Here is a 25,061-nt window from a genome sequence, read left to right as displayed (position 1 = left end):
TCCGGATATGTGAGTCCTCCATCTTTGTTACTTTTTTTCATGATGGTTTTGGCTATTCTGGGTCCCCCTGCGAGTACATGTGAATTTTAGGATGTGTATTTCTATTTCTGTAAAGAACACCATTGAGATTTTGCTAGGGATTGCATAACTATAGGTTGCTTTTGGTAGTATTAATGTTATCAGTATTAAGTCTTGCAGTCGGTGAGCATGGGATGTGTTTCCATTTATTTATGTCTTCTTTAATTTATTTCAGCAATATTTTGTAGTTTTCATTGTAGAAGGCTTTCACCTCCTTGGTTAATTCTTAAGCATTTTAGGGGTACCTGGCTGGTTCAGTCGGGGGAGTGTGCAGCTCTTGATTTTATGAGTTCAAGTCACATGTTGGGTGTAGAGATTACTTAAATAAAAACCTAAAAAAAATTCTTAAGCATTTTGTTCTTTCTGATGCTGTTGTAAATGGAATTGTTTTCATAATTTCCTTTTCAGATCATTCATTATTAGTATACTAGAGATGCAGGTAATGTGAGCCGATGATATGATCTTATGTGTAGAAAACCCTAAATCTCAAGGGACCCAGAATAGCTAAAACCATCTTGAAATAAAGTAACAAAGCTGGAGGACTCACACATCTGGATTTAAAAACTTACTAGAAAGTTTATGTTTGTAGGAATTTCTTCATTTCATCTTGCTTATCCTATTTGTTGGTATATAGTTATTCATAATACTCTCATAATCCTTTTTATTTCTGTAGAATTGGTAGTAATGTCCCAATTTCTATTCTGATTTTAGTACTGTGAGTCTTCTCTCTTTTTTTCTTAGTTGACCTGCCTAGTTAAAGGTTTGTCAATTTTGTTGATCTTTTCAAAGAATCCCCTTTTTTTTATTTATTTATTTGACAGAGAGACACAGTGAGAGAGGGAACACAAGCAAGGGCAGAGGGAGAGGGAGAAGCAGGCTTCCCGCCGAGCAGGGATCCCGATGCGGGGCTTGATCCCAGGACTCTGGGATCATGACCCAAGCTGAAGGCAGACTCCTAACAACTGAACCACCCAGGCGCCCTCAAAGAATCCCCTTTTAGCTGCATTAATTTTTTTCTATTTTTCTATTCTCTATTTTGTGGATATCTGTGTTGATCTTTATTACCTTTCTTCTGGTAACCTTGGGTTTACTTTGCTCTTATTCTTTTCCCTTACATTGTAACACACACACAAAAAAATTTATAGTTATAAATTTGCCCCCTTTGCACCACTTTTGCTGCATCCTATAAATTTTGGTATGTTATGTTTTTGTTTTCATTGTTCTCAAGTATTTTCTAATTTCCCTTGCCATTTATTCTTTGATACCCTAGTTGATTAAGAGTATTTAATGTCCATGGATTTGTGAATTTTCCTGTTTCACTTCTCTTTTTGATTTTTAACTTCATCCCACTGTGGTCAGAGAAAATACTTCATATGAGATTTATCGTTTTAAATCAATTGACTGTTGATATTGTGACCTAACATACAGTCTTGGAAAATGTCCTACGTGCATATTAGAAGAATGTGATGGCTATTGTTGGATAGAGTGTTCTGTAGGTCTGTTAGATCTAGTTGGTTTATTGTATTTAGTCCTTTGTTTCCTCACTTAGCTTCTGTCTGCCTATTCTATCCATTATTCAGAGTAAGGTATTGAAGTGTCCAACTATAAATGTACAACAGTCTGTCCCTTCAACTCTCTCAGTATTTTGCTTTATATATTTTGATGGTCTGTTATTTGACACATATATTAAATATGTGTAAGTACTTATAATGGCTATATCTTGCTGCATTGAACCTTTTATTAGTATATAATGTCCTTTGTCTTGTAAAACTTTCAATTCAAAGCCAGTCTTGTCTGGTATTAGCATAGCCACCTTGCTCTCTCGGTTACTATTGCTATGGAATATCTGTGTTCATCTTTTCATTTTCAGTCTGTTTGTGTCTCTGCATCTTAAGTAAGTTTCTTAGAGATAACATATAGTTGGATCATGTGTTTCCAGTTAAATCCATTTAAAGTAAGTATTGATTAGAAGGGACTTATTTCTCACATTTTGGTATTTGGTTTTTATATGCTTTATATCCGTTTTTGCCCCTCATTTCCTGCATTACTGTCTTTTGTGTTTAGTTGATTTTTTTTGTATTGGAACATTTAAATTCCTTTCTTATTTCCTTTTGCTATATTCTGTAGCTACCTTCTTTGTTTTTACCATGGGGATTATATAAACATACAAAAGTTTTAACACTAAATTTATACCAGTTTAACTTTAATAATATACAAAGATTCATTCCTTTTCCTTTTCCTTTATCACTTCCATTTGTATTCCTTTTGGTTGTTGTCACAGAATTACATCTTTAACTTTGTATCCCCAGAAACAAACTAATAATTATTTTAAATGCATTAGTTTCTTTTTTTAAAATTCTTTATTATTTTAGATTTTATCTATTTGAGAGAGAATGAGAGAGAGAGAGCACGAGAGGGGGAGGGTCAGAGGGAGAAGCAGACTGCCCGCTGAGCAGGGAGCCCTACACCGGATTTGATCCCGGGACTCCAGGATCATGACCTGAGCCGAAGGCAATCACCTAACCAACTGAGCCACCTAGGTGCCCAGTGCAGTAGTTTCTTAAATTATGTGGAAAACAGTGTGGAGTTACAAGCCAAAATATAATGTTGTTAGCTTTTAGACTAATTGCTTTATGTAAAAAAAAAAGTATTCATTTCATAAATCACATGGACAAACAGAGTTACGCATACTACTGCCTTTTATAATTGCCCATGTATTTGCCTTTATTGAGATCGTTATTTTGTCACGCAGTTTTGATTTACTGTGTGCTCACCTTTCATTTTACCCTACAGGACTCCCTTGAGCATTTGTTGGAGGGCAGGTCTAGTGGTAATGAACTCTTTCATAGCTTTTATCTGGGAATATTTCAATTTCTCCCTCATTTTTGAAGAACAGTTTTGCAAGATATAGGATTCTTGGTTGATAGTTTTTTTTTTTTCTTTTAATACTTTGAGATGCCTTCTAGCCTCCAATGTTTCTGATGAGAAATCTGATAGTTTTATTAAGAATCCCCTGTATGTGACTGACTTCTTGAAACTCCTTAGTGCTATCCTGCTGCTTTCAAGATTCACTCTTTGTCTTTTTAAAGTTTGATTATAATGTATCTCAATTTGGGACTCTTAGAATTGGGAGAGCTTCTTAGAAGTTATATTCATGCTTTCATCAAATTTGAGACGTTTTTGGCCAATATTTCTTCACATATTCTCTCTGCCCCTTTGTCTCTCTCCTGCTTCTAGACTCCTTCTCAGTGTGTATGTTTGGTCTGTTGATCTTGTCCTGTAGGTGCCTTAAGCTCTGTTTATTTTTTGTTCTGTTCCTCAGACATAATAATTTCCATTGTCCTATCTTCAAGTTTGCGAATTCTTTCTTCTGCTTGCTCCAGTGTGGGTTTAAATGTGAGAGGGATGGGGTGTGTGCCTGGGTGGCTCAGTTGGTTAGGTGTCCAACTCTTGGTTTCAGCTCAGGTCATGATCTCATGGCTCTGTGCTCAGCAGGGAATCTCCGTGAGGATTCTCTCCCTCTGCCCCACCTGCCAGTCTTGTGCGTGTGTGCATGCTGTCTATCATAAATAAATAAATCTTTTAAAAAAAATGTGAGGGGGGGTGCATAGCTGGTACTGTGCTAAGAGATCAGTTGACTGATATTAACCACAGTTCATCATCCACGGGAGGCCTGCTTCTCCCTCTCCCACTCCCTCTGCTTGTGTTCCCTCTCTAGCTGTGTCTCTCTGTCAAATAAATAAATAAAATCTTTAAGATGAAAAGAATTTATAAGAAGCTTGGCTTGGTAATTGTGACAAATGACATTTTCTAGAACAAATATGGCTGTGGTTTTCTTCAGGATGAAAAATTGTTAGTTAGTAAATAAGTATATAGTTCTTTTTGGTATCATTCTTGATACTCTTTACATAGAATAATTTATATGTTTGACGATAGCTGATGATCACTGTTGTCAGACTTTGATTCATTAGTTTTCTTTATAGATAGTAGTCTGTTGATCAAAAAGCAAACTATTAATGTTATATTTTACGTTTAGGCCATTTGTGTTTTCACATAAGTCCTAGTGAACCACAGATAAATACTGACGGGATTAATAGTTATTGAAACAATGGGAAATAGGGTAGTATTTGAAGTGTTTTATTATCATAAAGTATCAAATACAAATTTTTGCTTGGTAAAGTATTTGGACCTGTGATCTCTAGCTTAAGAACCTGGCTTTGAGGAAATCTAAGGTTTTGTTACTTTAATATTAACCTCATTGATGGCTACCAGTATTAGAGTACAGAAGAGTTTTTTGGAGTGTTATGGATACTTTCTTCCTCATTAACCTTATTTATATATCAATCTAATAATTTCCTGCCAGTGCACACATCATGTATTTGATAAGTGTCATCAATGAATCACTATTTTTCACCCTTTCTTTGACAGAGGATGATGCAGTTTTCACCAGACAAGACAGCAGTCGCAGTGAAAAAGAGACCACTCAAGTGGCACATGAAACAGAGCCAGAATCGGGGGCTCAGCCTCGGCCTGCTGTATTATCTGGTTATTTTAAACAGTTTCAGAAGTCTTTACCACCTCGATTTCAGCGACAGCAGGTAACAGTAAAACATTTTATCATGTATGTGTGATCGACAAGGTTTCTTGTTCAGTCTTCTGAGAAGTAGTTTGACATGAAACCTAAAATACACAAAGCACAAAAATTTTCCCTGAAATTCTTTTCCTTTTTAATTAAAGGGTGTTGATAATGGGTTTTACCATAAACTTCTCTGTCATTTTTTCCCCTCTGCCTCATTTGTAGACACCGTCTTCCTTTCTAGGGTATTATTTCTGCAGTATAATTAATGAGTGAGTAATTTCTTAAGGCGAAATGTCATGACTTATTTTTTGTTCTTTTCACTTACCATCTCTCACTGTTCAATATCTTTTGAATTCTTTTCCCTGAAGGATTCAAAAAAGCCTGTTCTTATATGAGTGATGCTAATTTATCACGTGGAACAAAAAGCTCAGGGTGTGGGGTCCTGCTTTTCCAGGAGCAGATGAAGCAGCAGCAGTGGCAGCAGCAGCAGCAGCAAGGCGTGCTTCCACAGACGGTGCCGTCGCAGCCGTCCGGCAGTGCTGTCCCTCCTCCACCGCACAGACCTCTCTACCAGCCCATGCAGCCTCACCCTCAGCACTTGGCTTCTATGGGTTTTGATCCAAGGTGGCTCATGATGCAGTCGTACATGGATCCCCGAATGATGTCCGGTAGACCTGCTATGGATATTCCACCCATTCATCCTGGTGAGTTGGAACTGATGTTGTGTCATGGCTCACTGCAGTTGTGCAACCACCTGCCTCCCATTTTCACTCTGAATTCCTTTAAGATGTATCATCTAGTAAGAACTTACGTAGGGTGCCTAGATAATTTTTTTTAAGATTTTATTTATTTATTTGAGAGAGAGAGAGAGTGTGTGTGCACAAGTGGGGAGCAGGGTTAGAGGGGGAGGGAGAAAGACAAGCAGACTCCCCACTCAGTGGGCAGCCCAACGCAGGGCTCCATCTTAGGACCCTGAGATCATGACCTGAGCTGAAGTTGGATGCTTAACTGACTGAGCCACCCAGGTGCCCCTAGATTTTTTATTTTTAAAGATTTTATTTATTTTAGACAGCGAGTGAGCACACATGAATGGGAGGGGCAGAGGGAGAGGTAGACAGCATCTCAAGCAGGTTTCTCAGCACAGAGTCTGACATGGGGCTCAGTCTCACGACCCTGAGATCAAGACCAAGAGTCAGACGCTTAACCGACTGTGCCACCCAGGCACCCCAGGGTGCCTAGATGATTTTTATTTAAAAGATTTATCTATTCGAGAGAGAGAGTGCACACGCAGGCTTGGGGAGGGACAGAGGGTGAGGGAGAGAGAATCTCAAGCAGACTCCCCACTGAGCAGGGGGCCCGATTCGGGGCTCAGTCTCACAATCCTGAAATCATGACCTGAGGCGAAATTAAGGGTCAGACACTTAATTGACTGAGCCACCTAGGTGCCCCCAGAGTGCGTAGATTTTTAATCCAAAAAATTCTGTAACTTTCAGCACAGAGTAGTTAAATGCCAAACACTGTATCATACATGTAACAATACCAAAACACTAGTTTTTTTCTGTTTTGTAAATATTTAAAATTTTTAGTCTGAAAATATTTTCTGTTATCTGCTAAATAGTTTTCATTTTTTTAAGTGTTTAAGCATTTAAATTTTGTCCATGTATTCTATATTCCAGCTTTTCAATTTTCTCTGCCAATACTTGGCATTTTCACATAGGTTAGCTGAAAACAATTGAATTAGCAGTGTTGTATGGAATCACAATAAATCCAGATAATTCATTAACAAAGTGGTATAGAGGAAAATTTAGGGGTGTTAAAAATATCAAGAATCATGTCTTAATTTTAAAATTTATACTGCAGTTTTTAAATTTAAGAGGCATAATTAATAGCATAGATCAACTAAACTACATTAATGGAATTATCTGTAGGAAATATTTTCTCTGGAAATCTATCACTATTGGTGTAATCCTCATTATGTTTTTAACATGCATAGAGGCATCATACATGTTACTGATTTTTATAGGCATTGTATTTTTTTTCCTTTAAAAATAGGCTGCTGGGGTGCCTGGGTGGCTCAGTCGTTAAGCGTCTGCCTTGGGCTCAGGTCATGATCCCAGGGTCCTTTGATCGAGCCCCACATCGGGCTCCCTGTGGAGCAGGGAGCTTGCTTTTCCCTCTCCCACTCCCCCTGCTTGTGTTCCCTCTCTCGCTGTGTCTCTCTCAAATAAATGAATAAAATCTTAAAAAAATAAAAATTAAAAAAAAAATAGGCTGCTGTTGTGGTGTGCTTTGTTTGCTTCCTTAATTCTTAAATCTATTTTTTTTTTTAAGATTTTATTTATTTGAGAGAGAGAGCACAAGCAGGGAGAGGGGAAGAGGGAGAAGCAGGCTCCCTGCTGAGCATGGAGCTTGATGTGGGGCTTGATCTGGGATCATGACTAGAGCCAAAGGCAGACGCTTAACTGACTGAGCCACCCAGGCGCCTCCTCTTAAATCTATTTAATAGCAACAGTAAAAATTGTATTCACAGAAAAACTTGTATAAATTTCATTGATCATTTCTTGAGTTCCTCACTTGGCAAAAAGTATTTCTTTAGCTCAAGTGTAGGATTCCAAATAGTAATTAATAACCCAGATTCTTTATGTGTATCATGATTGTTTTTCCCATCTTTTTCTGACCTTTTGTATAGGAATGATTCCTCCTAAGCCATTAATGAGAAGAGAACAGATGGAAGGATCACCAAACAGTTCTGAGTCATTTGAGCATATAGCACGATCTACAAGAGATCACGCGATTTCCCTCTCTGAACCTCGTGTAATGTGGGGGTCAGATCCCTATCCCCATACAGAGCCTCAGCAGGCCACTACTCCCAAGGCAACAGAAGAACCTGAGGATGCAAGGTAATTATAAAAATTATGAATACAAATTGAATATTGTGGTAAAATGAAAACTATAGTGTCCCTGAAGATCATTCTGATTTAGGACTGAGTGACAAATCTGATTTCCTTCCATTTAGTTTATGTCATTTCATTTTTGGATATGCTTTCTTTTTATCTCATTCCTGTATTGATAGAGCATTTTGTCACCTAGTTCTGTACACTGAATTAAATACTGAAATTCAGTGTTATATGTAAAATTGGCAGGCTTCTACTATTTGACATGTAGTCTAGCTTAAAGCATTGATATAATTTTTCCACTAATGAAAAATGGTAGACATTTGATTATCAGTACCTCGTGGAAGTCTTCTAATGCCAAGATAAAGGCAAATACTAATTTACAGAGATAATTCGAAGTCGTAGAAAATTGGTGATCTGTAGTAATTTATAACCATAAACTTAGAACTTCTACCCTTTTTAAGGAGTGTATTTTGTAATCCTGATTCATCGGGGAAGATAGAACTACTCTAGTGTACCCTTCGATTATGGGTGGGAATTATTAGTCTTGATGGATTAAAAATTCACATCAGCATGGCCTAAACTTCCTTTTATCTTAAGGAATGAATTTCATTTGTTTGTAATTGTAGGGAAAAAAACAACGTGGCATCTACTGTCAACGAAATTTTGAGTGTTCAGTACAGTATTGTTAACTACAAGCATGGTGTTTTACAATACATTTCTAGAAATTTTTCATCTTGTATAACTGAAAGTTTATACCCATTGAGTAGCAAATAATTTCCCCATTCCTGCTAGTCCCTGGCAATCACCATTCTACTTTATGCTTGGATGAGTTCGATTACATTATACATATAAGTGGATTCCTACAGTATTTGTCCTGTGATTATTCATTTCACGTAGTATAATGTTCTCATCCATCTGGTAGCATATAACAGTATTTTCTTCTTTTTAATGTCTAAAAGGACATTCTTTTTATGTATATACCACATTTTCTTCATCCATCTGTCAGTGGACACTGAGGGTTGTTTCCACCTCTCAGCTGTTATGAATATTGCTGCACTAAACTTTTTAAGGAGACATAAAGATTAGGATCCTTTTTAAATGGTTTTTATGATTAGGATCCATTTGTGGTTTATAATTAAAGGGATTATTTTGCTGTACACTTGTGAGAAAGAGTTTGTCTTGGTAGTTATGCTTCTGAATTCTCATTTTTTTAGGCCTGAAGCCCCAGTGGATCAGGAACAGATTACTGCTGCTTATCCTGTAGAACACAGTCAATTAGAGGTTCATCCAAAAGCAGACTTTGTCAGAGAATCAAGTGAGACAGAAGTACAAAAGTTTTTAAGCAGATCTGTGGAAGACATTAGACCTCACCATACTGACACAAACAATCAGTCTGCTTGTTTTGATGTACCTGATCAAAAAACTGTATCCACTCCTCAAGAAGAGCGGATGTCAGCTGGAGAAAGTCAGCCTGCCCGGAAAAGAAGTGTTTCCCATGGATCTAACCATACTCAAAAATCAGAGGAGCAAAGAAATGACCCATCTGCAGGCATTCCTAAAGTAACCAGCAGATGCATTGATTCAAAGGAACCAGTAGAAAGGACAGAGGAAAAACCAAAGAAGGATGGCTTTATACGATCTTCTGAGGGACCAAAACCTGAAAAACTGTATAAATCTAAATCGGAAACTCGTTGGGGCCCAAGGCCATGCTCCAACAGAAGAGAAGAAGGTAATGATAGGCCTGTGAGAAGATCAGGTCCCATTAAAAAACCTATACTTAGGGATATGAAAGAGGAGCGAGAGCAGCGGAAGGAGAAGGAAGGGGAAAAGGGAGAAAAGGTCACCGAAAAAGTTGTAAAACCTGAAAAGACAGAAAAGAAGGATCCTCTTGCTCCAGTCCCACCACCTGCAGCACCAGTTCAGCCACAGTCAGTCCCACCACCACCTCAACCAGAACTGGAGAAATTACCTTCAACGGAAACTTCAACTGTGGTTCAAAAGCCACCTCAAGATGCTGAGAAGCCCTTGGAACCTGTAAGTAGTGTTGAGGTAGAGCCTATGGCTAAAACTGTAAACCAGCAAACTGTCACAGTACCAGCAGTGAAAGAAGAAAAACAACCTGAGAAACTCAGTAGCAAAGATCTTGTTTTAGAGAGGCCTCGACCAGATTCAAGACCAGCAGTTAAAAAAGAATCCACTTTACCCCCTCGGACCTATTGGAAAGAAGCTAGAGAGAGAGATTGGTTTCCAGATCAAGGATACAGAGGTCGAGGCCGGGGTGAATACTATTCCAGAGGCCGAAGCTATAGAGGTTCTTATGGAGGGCGTGGCCGGGGTGGGAGAGGGCACACTCGAGACTATCCTCAATATAGAGACAATAAGCCACGGACAGAGCATGTGTCCTCAGGACCTCTTCGACAGCGAGAAGAAAGTGAAACACGAAGTGAGAGCTCTGATTTTGAAGTTGTTCCCAAAAGAAGACGTCAGCGAGGTTCAGAGACTGACACAGACAGTGAAATTCATGAAAGTGCAAGTGATAAGGATAGTTTAAGCAAAGGTAAACTTCCCAAAAGAGAGGAACGGTCTGAAAACAAAAAACCTATAAAGCCTCAGTCTTCTTTCAAGCCTGAAAATCACATCCGAATAGATAATAGACCTCTAGAAAAACCTTATGTGAGGGATGATGATAAATCTAAACCAGGCTTCCTTCCTAAAGGAGAGCCTACACGGCGAGGCAGAGGGGGAACATTCAGACGTGGTGGAAGGGATCCTGGAGGCCGACCATCGCGCCCTTCCACCTTACGAAGACCTGCCTATAGGGACAATCAGTGGAACCCAAGGCAAGCAGAAGCTCCTAAGCCAGACGATGGAGAGCCACCAAGAAGACATGAGCAGTTTATTCCTATACCAGCAGATAAACGACCTCCAAAATTTGAGCGAAAATTTGACCCAGCTAGAGAGAGGCCCCGACGACAACGTCCTACCCGACCACCGAGGCAAGATAAGCCTCCTCGATTTAGACGTCTCAGAGAGAGGGAGGCTGCTTCCAAAACCAATGAGGTGGCAGTGCCCACAAATGGCACCGTTAATAATGTGGTTCAAGAACCAGTTAACCCTTCTGGGGATATTTCTGGGAATAAGACGCCAGACTTATCTAATCAGAACTCTTCAGATCAGGCAAATGAAGAATGGGAAACAGCTTCTGAAAGCAGTGATTTCAACGAGAGACGTGAGAGAGATGAAAAAAAAAGTGCTGATTTGAATGCACAAGCGGTTACAAAGGCCGGAGAGAATGTTTTACCTCCAAAGAGGGAAATAGCAAAGAGAAGTTTTTCTAGCCAGAGGCCTGGCGTAGATCGCCAGAATCGGCGTGGCAACAGTGGTCCACCCAAATCCGGAAGGAATTTCTCGGGTCCTAGAAATGAAAGGAGAAGTGGTCCACCATCAAAAAGTGGGAAGCGAGGGTGAGTACTTTATTTTCAATATAATTGCATTCGTACCTGGAAGTTGAACTGAGCAAAGGAGCCAGTCTAGATAGGGGACCCAGACATTGTTTTCCCCTAAATTTTTTTGTCTGTTCTCAAAGTTAAGGGTGCTTGAACAAGAGAGGTTAATGGGTCTCAGGAGTCTTTGCCTCCTAAATTACATTTTTCTAGAAATGTGTATCTGTACATCTAGGGAGGGACCTGTACAGTGTCACAGTGTCTTCCTTTTGGTAAGTCTTTTTTTGAAAGTCATCTTATTAATGATGAGCAGCCCTCCTTTCTTTTTTGGTTTCTCTTTGCAAAACTCTGGTGCTCATAGGTGTCCTCTGGGACTTAAATGAATACGTTTTAACCATATGCTTTATCACTCTGTACTGGTTGCTAGGAAGTGAATGTTGAACCTTAAGAATAAATTATATCTTCCTCGGGAGTTGCAAACTACAGGAAATGATCCAGCTGGGTAGAGGCCCAGAACTGCCACCAAGGCCACCAGTAACATAAATACCGTTGGATTTATTTTAAAACAATTTTTCGAAACTGTGCTAAGTTTGGTCTGTTCTTTTAAATATTAAAATGTTGTTTATGGTAAATTATTAATTCCTTTATATTAGGAAAAATTACAGTAGCAGTATGCCTAGTTTTGTTCATTCATTCTTTCATTCATTTATTTGCCTAGTTTTTAATAGGTTCTGGTACTTACTGCCGCTTCCTCACCAGTAAAATGGGGAGAAAATAATCGTACTTCTAAAAACTGGTGAAGATTATGGATATATTTGTGAACTACATAACATATCTGGTATATAGTAAACAGCTATTATTATGATGTGCCCCGGTTTTTGATCAAATTCCCGGGTTTGCAGCCTGAGCTGATAATTTATTCGGATAATATATTAATCTGCATTGGTTAGTTACAGTGTACTTAGCATTTCAGGTTACCACACCCATCAACAAAAATATTTTTCCTTTCTGATAACTTAGAAAAAAATTTAGGGAAATAATGTGACCAGTTGTGTTTCCTTAGTACCTTGTTAACCCAGAATTTGAACCTCTCTTCCAAAGGCCAAAAGAATGAGGATAACATGTGTGGTTACAATGTAGTTATTGACTGTAACTGAACTATTAGAGTTTTGAGTAGTAACACTCAAGGGAAATCTTGATCTGGTTTTTATGTAATGTAGATCTCAACAACTTAGCAAGACTTGTGCCATGTAGATGACAACTTTGAACCTGCAGAAATAGCAATTATTGGTTGTAATTAAAATGAGTCTTTTGAAAGAGTCCCATTTAGAAGAAATGATTTTATTCTTTAAATGTTTGAGCTCATGCTTTGTGTCAAGCACTTGGTAAGCTTTTATCTCAAGTGATACTATTGGCTAAGATGAAAATGAATTTGTAAACGCATTTTCCATGGTATATTTTCATAAATTAAAAAAATCCAAGAATAAAATTTGATAGGAAACAAAAACTCTGGAAATACATTGGGTGTGAAGTGAATTATTTCCATATTAAAAGTGGTTTTTTGTATGTTTACATTTATGTATCTGATTGATACACATAGTGTAAACAGAATGCTTTTTAAATTTTACATATGCTGCTCTGTTGTGGAAAAGATCCAGTAACAAATACTTTGGACTAGCTTGGATCACAGGAATTTTCTGCTCTAAACCATGTTGATTAGCTTATTTATACCATGATAGACAGACACAGTAAGAACCTCCAGGGCACAATTGGAATCTTGGAATTTAATTCCTGGAAAGAAAGTCCACCTCCTTTATTGGGAAACTCAATTTTAGTGAAGTTATACTCAACAGAAGTCCCTAAAGCTTATTGGTTTTAGAGTCTTCTATCCCACTGCTATTTCTTCTTAGATTAAACTTTAGAAATTGCCAGTAATTTTTCTTTGGTTCCGTTATGTGGAGGTAGTAGTAACTTGAATTACTGTTTTGTAGGCCATTTGATGACCAGTCTGCAGGCACAGCTGTTGTTGATCCTGTCAATGGCAGCTCTGCACACCACCAGGAAGGAACACCTAATGGTACAGGACAAAAGAACACCAAAGATTCCACAGGGAAAAAAAGAGAAGACCCCAAATCAGGCCCTAAAAAACCCAAAGAAAAAGTAGATGCACTATCACAGTTCGATCTCAACAATTATGCAAGTATGTCTTATATTCCTTTTATGTATATATTATGTTACATTTGAGTCGATATTTTAATAAGTCATTAAAAAGGGAAGGAATTGGACCTGCAAGGTTTAGATAGAGGCTGATTATGAATCACTAACTGATACAATGAACTAAAATAACACCAACTTTTAGCCCAGCCCTGAATGCTTGATAAAGTTCTTGTTAAAGATAATCTACAGGGTTTCACTATTCTTCATAAAATGGGAGAAAATTAACTACTCCGTAACCTTGCCAAACAGGTGTAGGAAAGCATAGAAGACTAAATGAGGATGCTTAGGTATATCTGTATGTATGCTTTATCTTCTATGAAAGAAATGTTAACCTTAGACTTACACCTTTGATAAAATTGGTATCTAAGATATGGTAAATAGAGCATAATAGAGTGGGAGACAGTGTTGCTCTGGATAAATACTTTCAGAAAGCCATGAAGTAATAGGATATGAAATGTTAAGGATAACACATGCGATAAGAAAATATTTGTTGAAGAAGTTAATAAGGAATATCTATGAGAAGGCACTTACACATGTAAAAATGCACTGTTTGCCATTCATTCAGATAGACTTAAGCTGGAAATACTGTGTAAAATTGAGATTTACTAAGGCCAGATCATATTAATGGGAAAGTTAGGTTAGGTACTACTATTCCAGTATTAAAAAATAAAGATGAGAATTTTCATCTTGTTAATGGTTATTTAAATATACAAAACTTGATTTGGGCCCAGGACCTTGCCATTATTATTTCTAGACCAGTCGTTCTCAGCATGTTGTCCCCAGACCATCAGTATCACCTAGAAATTTGTAAGAAATTCAGAATCTTGGCCCCTACCTCAGACCTACTGAATCAGAAACCCTTGGAGCAGTCTGTGTTTTAACAAAATTGTCCAGGTGATTCTGATGCACACAAATAGTTGAGAACTATTGTTCTGGAATACCATTTTAGGATTCACATGGGAAAGAAATAATCTTAGCTTAATTGCATGTTTAAGAATTTTTAATTAGATTATGTAGAGCAGTGGTTCTCAACAAGAGTGATTTTGTACCCCAGGGAACATTGGGCAATCTCTGGAGACAGTTTTGATTGTCACAACGTGGGGCTGGGTGCTACTGACGTATGTAGGTATAGGCCAGGGATGCTGCTAAACATCCTAGAGTGCACAGGATGGGCACCTCAAAATGCTGATAGTGCTGAAATTGGAAAGCCCTGATTTAGAGAACAGAGTAGACCCATAGGAAGCTTGGATGCCAGCCTTAATGGTGGTCCATAAAGAAAGGAGAGTCTAAACCCCGCATTCCTAAAATAGCAAATGAAGATTACAAAAAGTCCACAAAACATGGCAGATTTGTCTTTCCAAATAACAGTTTACCAGTTTTCTTTCTTCAAAAGAACTTTTGGGATAGAAAATTCCCAAAGTATTACATTATTGGATTAAGACATAAAAAGGTAAGAATCCATTACAATTCTGAGTTGACAATGGAAACCGAGCTATACATTTTAAAAACTCATTAAGAGTTATTTATCTTTAAGTTGTTTTCCTAATACTCGTTAAGTAATTTCTCTTTAGCCCAAAATGTTACAAAGCACCAGGTTAAGAACAGGGTATTGAAAACGAACAAAGTATCATTCAAATTTCTATAAATGTTGCATGTAGTTGGGTAAACTAACTTCAAAACATTCTAAAGAAGCTCTTTGGCAAACAAATTGGAATAATGGGTGATGGATGGCATGGCTATGAAGAAAAGCTTTATACACACACACTTTTTAGTCAAAGTGGAAGACTGAGATGAACTTAGAAATATGAAGAGGTTTCTTTACCACTGTGAAGTAATGGAGTACATGGCATCCCCTGAAATGTTTGACCTTTCATTGAAATGAGCATTGCTCCTTAAGACATGCAGAACTATCATAGATAAATCAGAACCGATCAGGCTTTTGTTAGAAAAACAATAACACGGACACCTGGCTAGCTCAGTTGGTGGAGCGTGCAACTCTTGGAGTTTTTAGTTTGAGCTTCACATTGGGTGTAGAGGTCAATTAAATAAGTATTTTTTAAAAAGAAAAAAACAGAATAACAGTAATAGGTTTTTAAAGAGTGGAAGCCGGGGGTGCCTGGGTGGCTCAGTCAGTTAAGCATCTGACTCTTGATTTTGGCTCAGATCATGATCTCAGGGTCCTGAGATTAAACCTCTCATGGGGCTCCGTACAGCACAGTGTCTCTCTCCCTCTCCCTCCCCCTGCTCGCACACACACGTGCTCTCTCTCTCTCTCATAAATAAATAAAATCTTTTTTAAAAAGGAGTGGAAGCCAGTTTTAGTATTTATGATTTGTTTTCCTGTCATTGTTTACATAAATGCACATTTTTAGCTATTCAAAGAGAATTGTTTTCAGGTGGATTCCCTATGAACCACTCCCTAATAATACTCTCTTGCCATCCCTCACAAGTTATCACCATCCTGAGTTATATGTATATGTATCATTCCCAAGCAAATAACTATTTTTATTGTGTGTCCCCCCATTAAAACATACATTATTTGCAAAATTAAAATAATTTATCTGAATTGCCTCACTCTTCTCTTATATTTATTTTGGAAACATTATACCTGCAACCACAAGTCGCATTGCCTGAACTATTTTAGTTCTGCTTTTAAATATTAAATTTAAGGGATCTAGATTTCTTACACTCACATTGGGATGTATGATTTTAAGAAGATAGCCTGAGTAATTGTTAGTTGGACAGTGAGTTGAAGATACATCTTGAGTTATTCATCAGCTAGGTTATTATGACATATGTACATCTATGCCACTTTATGTTCACATAGAACTTTCATATATATTTCTTTTTTTTTTTTTAACAACTACATATTATAGACAAATGATCTACATAGAATAGTCATTTAGAGTCATAAGACAGGCTTGGCTATTCACCAGCTCACCTTTAGCATATCGGCTTCTCAGAGTTTATTTCATCCTTAAAAAGGGGAAACAATAGTAATATCCACCTCTTAGAATGGTTAGATGCAAATGAAGTAAAGTTCTGTGTAGATCTTTATAGCACAATACAGATCTGAGGCTGGGAAAGTAGAGGTTAAGGAATTTGACTAAGATAGTAGGATGATACTGAGTGGTGTTTTGTTTTGTTTTTTGATACTGTTTTACAAGACATCACTGCTATATTAATGAAGAAAAAAAAGATGTATATCATTCAGAGCACTTCAAAAAGTCAAAAGACGGGCGCCTGGGTGGCTCAGTTGGTTAAGCGACTGCCTTCAGCTCAGGTCATGATCCCAGGGTCCTGGGATCGAGTCCCGCATCAGGCTCCCTGCTCTGCGGGAAGCCTGCTTCTCCCTCTCCCACTCCCCCTGCTTGTGTTCCCTCTCTCGCTGTGTCTCTCTCTGTCAAATAAATAAATAAAATCTTTAAAAAAAAAAGTCAAAAGACTTTAAGCTTGTTTATGAAATCTTTTTATATGTCTATACGTTCTTTTCAAATCTTACTAATAAATGGCCATTGTGTGGTATGGGAATTGGGTTATACTGTGAGTTATAAGAACTAGATTTTTGTCTTTTCTTTTTTTTTCTTTTTTTAATCATTACTGGACTAAACATTTCTTTTTTTTAAGATTTTATTTACTTATTTGAGAGAGAGAATGAGAGACAGAGAGCACGAGAGGGAAGAGGGTCAGAGGGAGAAGCAGACCCCCAGCCGAGCAGGGAGCCCGATGCGGGACTCGATCCCAGGACTCCAGGATCATGACCCGAGCCGAAGGCAGTCGCTTAACCAACTGAGCCACCCAGGCGCCCCTGGACTAAACATTTCTATTTACCTTTTCAATTGAAAAAATATATATCATTTTAAATCTTTTCCCATACCCATAGGTGTTGTTATAATTGACGACCATCCTGAAGTAACAGTAGTTGAAGACCCCCAGTCAAATTTGAATGATGACGGTTTTACTGAGGTGGTTTCCAAAAAACAACAAAAACGTTTACAGGATGAAGAACGTCGAAAGAAGGAAGAACAAATCATACAGGTTTTAGTTTGTTGCTAGTTATTTGTTGCCCAAATGTATTAACAAGTGGTTAAGATTTCTATCTATAATGTCAAGGCTGCATTCAAGTGTTCAGAATGACTTGATTTTCACAATTTTAAACATTTTACCCAGAATTGAGGTAAATTTTAAATAGAACATAGTCACTGTAGTAGCTCACTGTGTGCCTGAGAGTAGACCATCTTTACTTTAAATCAAGAAGATTTCATGTTTCAGTACTGGTCATCTTATTTATCCCATCTTACTTCATGGCAGAGGTAGAGTTAATTTTAAGTTATCTTGGAAATCTAATGAATACAACCTCCATGATCTAATAAATTGCAGATTCTTCACCTATAAAGGTTTTGATTATAATCTAAATTAGTTCATTTAAACACACAAAATGAATCAGGATTAGTTATTCCATTTAAATCAACCCAAACACCCATTTTGCTAAATGCGGACACAGGATAAAAATAAGTAAGACACATTGATCATAGTGATAACAAGCTTGAATGGAGAAGCCTCAAAACAAAGAAACACTGTAAAAATCTTACGTGAGGGGTAATATTAAGTTCAATCGAATATAGACCTTGGGACTAGATATTTTTAGAAGTCATTCATTGATTCATTTGTCTATTCATTTATTTTGGAAGGTAAAAATAGTGCTTAAATCCTGTATAGCATAACACCCCAGCAACACCCACAGATTAATGTTTCTGTGGTAAACATGAGTGAAGTTGGTAAAGAGCTTTTTGGGTCAGATTTTGCTGCCAAATGAATTCACTGAAAAATTCCTTAATTTTTTGAATTTTAGAATTATGGAAGAGTGATTGTGGAACCATTTATCAAGAACGTATAATACATATAGTCTTTTTTCCCCCTTAGCATCTTTGCTTTTCTTAATTTAAAATCTCCTTAGCAGCCTTGATGTTTTTGCTCTATTGAGTGCCTATTTTGAAAAGTAAAGGAGCTAAATTAGTAGATCTTGTCAGAGACTGTGTTCATGAACTGTACTTTCAGTTACATTATTGACAAAAATGGTTCCTACCAATTTTTTAGGTCTGGAACAAAAAGAATGCAAATGAGAAAGGAAGAAGTCAGACTTCTAAGCTTCCTCCACGGTTTGCCAAAAAACAGGCTACAGGGACCCAGCAAGCACAGGCTCCAGCTCCAGCTCCAGCCTCGGTTCCAGGTCCAGCCTCAACCCCAGCCCCAGTTCCAGCCTCAGCCCCAGCTCCAGTCCTAACCTCAGCCTCAGCTCCACTCCCAGCCTCAGCCTCAGCTCCAGTTCCACCCTCCACCTCAGCTGCAGCCTCAGTCTCTTCGTCTTCAGCTCCAGCTCCAACCCCCATCCTTGCCTCAGCTTCATCCCCAGGCTCTGTCCCCATCCTTGCCTCAGCCTCAATTCCCATCCTTGCTTCAGCCCTAGCCCCAGCTTCAGCTTCAACTCCAGCCCCAGCCACCTCAGCCCCAGTAGCCCCCGCCTCAGCCCCAGCTGCCCCAGCCCCAGCCACTACCCTAGTCCCTGCTCCGGCTTCAGCCCCAGCACTAGTCCCAGTCCCCGCTCCAGCCCCCAGTGCACCATCCCAGACTCAGGGACAGACTCATAAACCAGTCCAGAGTCCGCTACAAACTACAACACAGTCTTCAAAACAGCCACCACCTTCAATTAGACTACCTTCAGCTCAGACACCTAATGGCACAGATTATGTAGCCACAGGAAAGTCCATCCAGACCTCACAGTCACATGGCACACTTACAGCTGAACTATGGGATAACAAGGTGGCCCCACCGCCTGTGCTGAATGACATTTCAAAGAAATGTAAGTTCAACAGAGAAGTGAAGGATGGGGTCTGGCATGAGAATGTTGGGGTTTGTTTTGAATTTTATTTGTATACTCTGTATGTTTTTTCCTAACCACTTCCTTTTTCTTAGTAAGAAGCAGTAATAGTAATTTTTTTCTTAGCTTCCTTTCTTAAAACCTCTGTTTCTTGTGTTATGATTTTAATGGCATATTTTATGGGCACGATTTTGTGTTGATTAAAAAAATACACAATGTTTGGGGGGGAGCTTATATTTATTTTGGTATGCTGAAATCTCTACCTGTATTGTGAAAATCTTTGTTTTATTGTCTAGCTGCCATTAAAAGAAAAGATAATTAGGGATCATTATCCTCTGAGTTTTAATGGTTGCATTTCCCATGACTTCTTCTTTTCAGTAGGTCCCATTAGTCCACCACAGCCACCTTCAGTCAGTGCGTGGAATAAGCCCCTAACATCGTTTGGATCAGCTACTTCATCAGAGGTAGGAATAGACTTAATAATGGCCTTAGCAGGGTTAGTGTAGCAGTTTCCTTAACATAGTTTCCCAAACTTGAGTGTGCATCACAGTCACTTTGGGCGGCTTATTAAAATAGATTGCTGAGACTCGTGCCCAGAGTTTCTGTCTCATTAGGTCTGATTGAGGGCAGAGTACATTTCTAACAAGTTCCCAAGTGACACTGCTGCTGGATCTCTACATTTATAGGCTGCTTCTCACCTTTAGACATAATAAGGTTAACATTTTTTAAATCAAGTCTCAATAAAAGTGCTTATGATACAGAGAATATAAGTGCAGTTACTAGTTTTTCGACTTTATACCATGTTTTTAGCCTAAATAATTAGGCAATATAATTACTTAGAAGCAGAGTTTATAGGAAGTTCAACATAATTTCTCAATGTGCAGTATTGGTAAATGACAACTTAAGTCAGCAGTTTTTCACTTACTCATTGAACAAAAATTTCTTGAGTGTGATATACCAGGCAGTTTTCTAACCCATGGGCTTACAAAACAGGGAGAGAGTGTGATACAAATGGACAAAAAGCCCTGCAGTCAGGGGGCTTCCATTGTAAATGGTGGGGGGGGGGGGGACCACTAATACATACCAGATAGTATGTGGTGGATAGATAGTGGACCAGTAATATATACCAGATGTATGTTAAATGGTGATCAGTGCTAAGGAGAAAAGCAAAGTAGGGAAGGTGCGTAAGAAATTTCTCAAGGGATCTGGAGACAATTTAAAAGAGGTTGGCCAAGATGTGCCCCTTAGGTGACGTTTGAGTTAAAGACTTAGCGGTGATAAGAGAGCATGCTATTGAAATTTCTGAGGAAAACTGAATTCTTGGTTCAGAAAAGAGCAAATACAAAAGCCCCAAGAGAGGGGCATGGCTGGTGTGTTTGAGGAAGATCAGGGAGGTCTGCATGGCTGTAGTGAAGTTAAGGGATGGAGAGAGAACAGATGAAGCTAGAAAGATAACAGAGGACAGACCCTACTGGGCCTTGGGGAGATGTAAGGAGACGATAGATAGTGTTGAGCAAAAGAATAACAGGACCTGACTTTTTCTCAGAAGATTATTTTGAGTAGTTAAGACTAGTCTGTGGAGGGCAGAGAGTAGAAGTTAGGATGCTGTCATAATAATCAAATGATGGTAACTTAGACCAGAGAAATGGCATTAATGGGCGCCTGGGTGGCTCAGATGGTTAAGCGTCTGCCTTCGGCTCAGGTCATGATCTCAGGGTCCTGGGATCGAGTCCCACATCGGGTTCCCTGCTCGTGCAGAGCCTGCTTCTCCCTCTCCCTCTGCCACTCCCTCTGCTTGTGCTCTTCTATCTCTCTGTCAAATAAATAAATAAAATCTTTAAAAAAAAAAAAAAGAAATGGCATTAATGATGATAAAGAATGGTTGGTTTCTACTTGAAGATTTGAAGATAGAGCTGACAAATACTGAAGGATTAAACATAGTATGTGAGAAAGAATGAGATTTACCTCCAAAGTTTTTGACTTGAGCAACAAGAGGAATAGAGTTGCCTCAATTGTGATTGGAAGCTATAACATGGGATCCGCATTGGGGGAAAATATAGAGTTTGGTTTGGGGCATGTTAGATTTAGGGTGTCTGTTACACATCTAAGTGGAGCTGTTGGGTAGGTTGTGAGGTGGAAGAGTCTGTAGTTCACAGGAGATAATCTAGTTTGGAGACTTGAATTTCACAGCCATTAATTAGATGGTGCTTAAAATGAATGAGTTGAATGAGACCACCAAGGGAGAATGAGTTCTGAGAGTGGTTAGAAAAGAGAAGAGAATCAGAAGCTAAGTCCTAAGGCTTTCCCTCTCGGGATGTGGGGGATGGAAAAGTGTCCTCAAATCTCAGTGAAAGGTGAGTTGAAAGGAGGAGGGATAAATTAAGTGTGTCCGATGCTGCTGGGTGGTCAAATAAGTTAGGCCTGAGAATTGGAGCTAATGACATGGTGGTCACTGGTGATTTTGACAAGAACAGTGTCATTGGGGCAGTAGGTACAAAAGCTTGGTTAGAGTGAATTTAAGAGAAGGTGGGAGGAAAGGTGCATTTAGAGAACTTAGAGTAAGTTTTGCTCTAAAGGGGGAGCAGAGACGTGACAATAGATAATAAAGGTACAATTTTTTAAAAATTTAAAGACTTCTTTATAGAAGTCTTTCTGCTGCCCCAACACGCACTGCAGCTTTTTGACTTAGGTCTGGAGAAGATTTCTCATCTGTTTTAAAAGTTCTACAGAGGGTGCCTGGGTGGCTCAGTCGTTAAGCATCTGCCTTCAGCTCAGGTCATGATCCCAGGGTCCTGGGATCGAGCCCCATATCGGGCTCCCTGCTTGGCAGGAAGCCTGCTTCTCCCTCACCACTCCCCCTGCTTGTGTTCCCTCTCTCGCTGTCTCACTCTGTCAAATAAATAAATAAAATCTTTAAAAAAAAAAAAAAGTTCTACAGAGATCTCAAGTGAAATATGGAATCACTGCATTCAGTAGTTAGGATCCTCGATTTAATCATTTTTCTTCTGTGTGTGGGTGTTGACATTAGGATTAATCATAGCATTTCTTACATAGGTATTTCATGCTAATATGAAGGACAAAGTGGAAAGTTTGTTTCTTTTGTTTTGGGTGGGTGCACTGGATTTAATGAGTTTATTAGAATGTCTGGTCCCAGTTTTTAAATTGACATTCAGTACAGGAATAATGATTTCTCAGCACTCTGAGCTGCAAGATTTCTCTTGCGCACGTTCTACTACAGGTTTGCAATACTGAAAGAATGCTTACATCTGCCTTCAGCCAGTTGGAAGAGGAAAATACTTTGGTAGTATCTCATTTTTTTCACACACATCTTTCTTCATCCTCTTTGTGTTCTTTATGTTTTCTGGATAAAACGTGATTTTTTTGGTGGACGTTCATTGCACATGATTTTGGAATATTGCCTCATAGTGAACTTTTGAGCTAGCAAAGTTACATTTCACTTTTAATTTATTTCAAAGGATGGAAAGTATTCCTTAATGGGACTTCCTGAATTACTCTAGTGAAGTACAGTTCTTAATGATTATTTTGTTCAATGCTATGAATGTTAGATACACTGAGTAGTCTCACAAAGATTGATAATACGATCTAAGCTCTATTATCCTTCCTTGTATTATATGTATTTTGTACATATTTTTTGTTTCAAAGGATATGATATTCTTCCTAAAACTAACATTCTCTAATAGTTCTCTTAACTGTCCATTTATTTTTTAATTTCATTGAACTATTTATAACTTATTAATTGTTTCTGTACATAGTCAATAGATTTCACTGATTAATTACTGTACTGTTTCACTTTTCTAATACTAACTACATTTATACTGAACTAACCATAGAATTTCAGCATTGACTAAAGCAAATAGAGATTTTTATTCTCAGTTACATCAATAATGTTTGCCTGTAGGGCGCCTGGGTGGCTCAGTTGGTTAAGCGACTGCCTTCGGCTCAGGTCATGATCCCAGGGTCCTGGGATCGAGTCCCACATCGGGCTCCCTGCTCTGCGGGAAGCCTGCTTCTCCCTCTCCCACTCCCCCTGCTTGTGTTCCCTCTCTCGCTGTGTCTCTCTCTGCCAAATAAATAAATAAAATCTTTAAAAAAAAAAATGTTTGCCTGTATTTGAAAGAGAATGTTCAGATATTAAAAATAAATCTGGGGGCGCCTGGGTGGCTCAGTCGTTAAGTGTCTGCCTTCGGCTCAGGTCATGATCCCAGGGTCCTGGGATCGAGCCTTGCATCAGGCTCCCTGCTCCACGGGAGGCCTGCGTCTCCTTCTCCCATTCCTCCTGCATGTGTTCCCTCTCTCACTGTGTCCCTCTCTGTCAAATGAATAAATAAAATCTTAAAAAAATAAAAATAAATAAATCTGAATGACATGCCCTGTTCATAATGTTGACATTGTTACACTGATAAATGTAACAGTAACCTTACACAGTAATTGATACAGAGTTCAGGGATGCTGAAACTGATATGAAGTAATGATTTAATTATAAGACCAAAGGCTGAAGTTGAACTTTGTCCCAAGTTTTGTCTATTTATTTCTGGAAATGTTAAGTAATTGTTATACACATCTCTGGCTTATAAAACCGTGTGTTGTCTAGCTTTCTACTTGTTCGTCTTCTACTACTGCTCCTACTACTGCTCCTAATACCTGCCATGTTCCAGCCTCACTAGCCTTTTTTTTTTTTTTTTTTTTTTAATTCTTAACCTTTACACTAGGTGTTTGCTCTGCCAGAAACACTTCCCGGTGATTTTGTCTTTTACATTGAGTTTCAGTGTGACCTCCTCAGGACCTTTTTCTGTCTGCCAGTCTAAAGTGGCTTAACCATATTTTGATTTTTGCATATCCCCCATCTGATTTTCTAGTTGTTCATTTTCTCCATTCACTCTAATGCAACTTCTGTAAGTTAGATTCTTAGAGTCTCTCTGGATCAGTGCCTAGCACAAAGAAGATTCCACATAAATTAACAGTTTAATTGGATTCTAAGGTGTGTGCACTTTATTACCAATCACAGAGTATTTTCATGGACATTGTTTCATTTTATTTTCAAGCATACTTTTTAAAAGTGGGTGACACTGGTGTTGCTATCTTTCTTCTTTCCCTCATTCATTCATCTGTTTATTTGTTGCTGGTGCTATCTTTGTGTGTTTGTTGCTTTTACATTTGTTTTAAAGGAGCACATAATTTGAGGCTATGATTTGCTCACAGTAAAACTCATGACACTTAAAGCCAGGACTTTAAAAACTTTTGTCTTGGGGGCCTTGGTGGCTCAGTCAGTTGAGCGTCTGATTATTGATTTCGGCTCAGGTCGTGATCTCAGGGTCCTGGGATCAAGCTCCTCTCTGCGCTCCATGCTCAGCTCAGTCAGCGTCTCTCCTTCTCCCTCTCCCTTGGCTGCTCCTCGCATTCTTATTTTCATGCACGCGTGGTCTGTCTCTCTCAAATAAATAAATCTTTAAAAATAAACAAATAAATAAAAACTTAAGTCTTAGTTTTCATTTTATTCCTTTTTAATACAGATCGGTAGTGGCTAAAGGAAAGTTTCTCAAAACATGATCAATGTCAGTTAATACATAGATCACTTCAGACTTCCTTCTGTTGTACTTTTGAAATATGTGCTACTACATACATCATTCAGTCATATTTGACCTCTGTTTGCTTGGATAAGCAAGTTTTAAAATATTCTCTTCCTAGGGAACAAAGAATGGTCAAGAAAGTGGAGTTGAAATTGGAATTGACACAATCCAGTTTGGTGCTCCAGCTTCAAATGGGAATGAAAATGAAATTGTGCCTGTACTTTCGGAAAAAACTGACAAGATACCTGAACCTAAAGAACAACGGCAGAAGCAGCCACGGGCAGGCCCTATCAAAGCCCAGAAGGTAAATTATAATTCATATTCCAGATAGACCTGTATGAAAGCCACTAACACTTTAATGGGAGAACCTAGTAATGGTTG

The 25,061-nt window shown here is 38.5% G+C and overlaps 1 protein-coding gene across 1 annotated transcript in view; it reads left to right on the top strand.

Moving 5' to 3' along the window:
• Positions 1 to 25,061, top strand: part of PRRC2C (proline rich coiled-coil 2C) — an 89,580-nt gene that overhangs the window by 40,083 nt on the left and 24,436 nt on the right. The window contains exons 13-21 of the mRNA XM_044915955.1: positions 4,507 to 4,676; positions 5,112 to 5,361; positions 7,347 to 7,557; positions 8,769 to 11,018; positions 12,989 to 13,197; positions 17,098 to 17,252; positions 18,312 to 19,074; positions 19,471 to 19,556; positions 24,799 to 24,984. Coding sequence (XP_044771890.1) covers positions 4,507 to 4,676; positions 5,112 to 5,361; positions 7,347 to 7,557; positions 8,769 to 11,018; positions 12,989 to 13,197; positions 17,098 to 17,252; positions 18,312 to 19,074; positions 19,471 to 19,556; positions 24,799 to 24,984 — 4,280 coding nt within the window. The remainder of the gene's footprint in view (positions 1 to 4,506; positions 4,677 to 5,111; positions 5,362 to 7,346; positions 7,558 to 8,768; positions 11,019 to 12,988; positions 13,198 to 17,097; positions 17,253 to 18,311; positions 19,075 to 19,470; positions 19,557 to 24,798; positions 24,985 to 25,061) is intronic.

The sequence above is a fragment of the Neomonachus schauinslandi genome, chromosome 6 (assembly GCF_002201575.2).
Source record: "Neomonachus schauinslandi chromosome 6, ASM220157v2, whole genome shotgun sequence".
In the NCBI taxonomy this organism is placed as follows: domain Eukaryota; kingdom Metazoa; phylum Chordata; class Mammalia; order Carnivora; family Phocidae; genus Neomonachus; species Neomonachus schauinslandi.
This window is presented reverse-complemented; position numbering and strand designations above follow the sequence as displayed.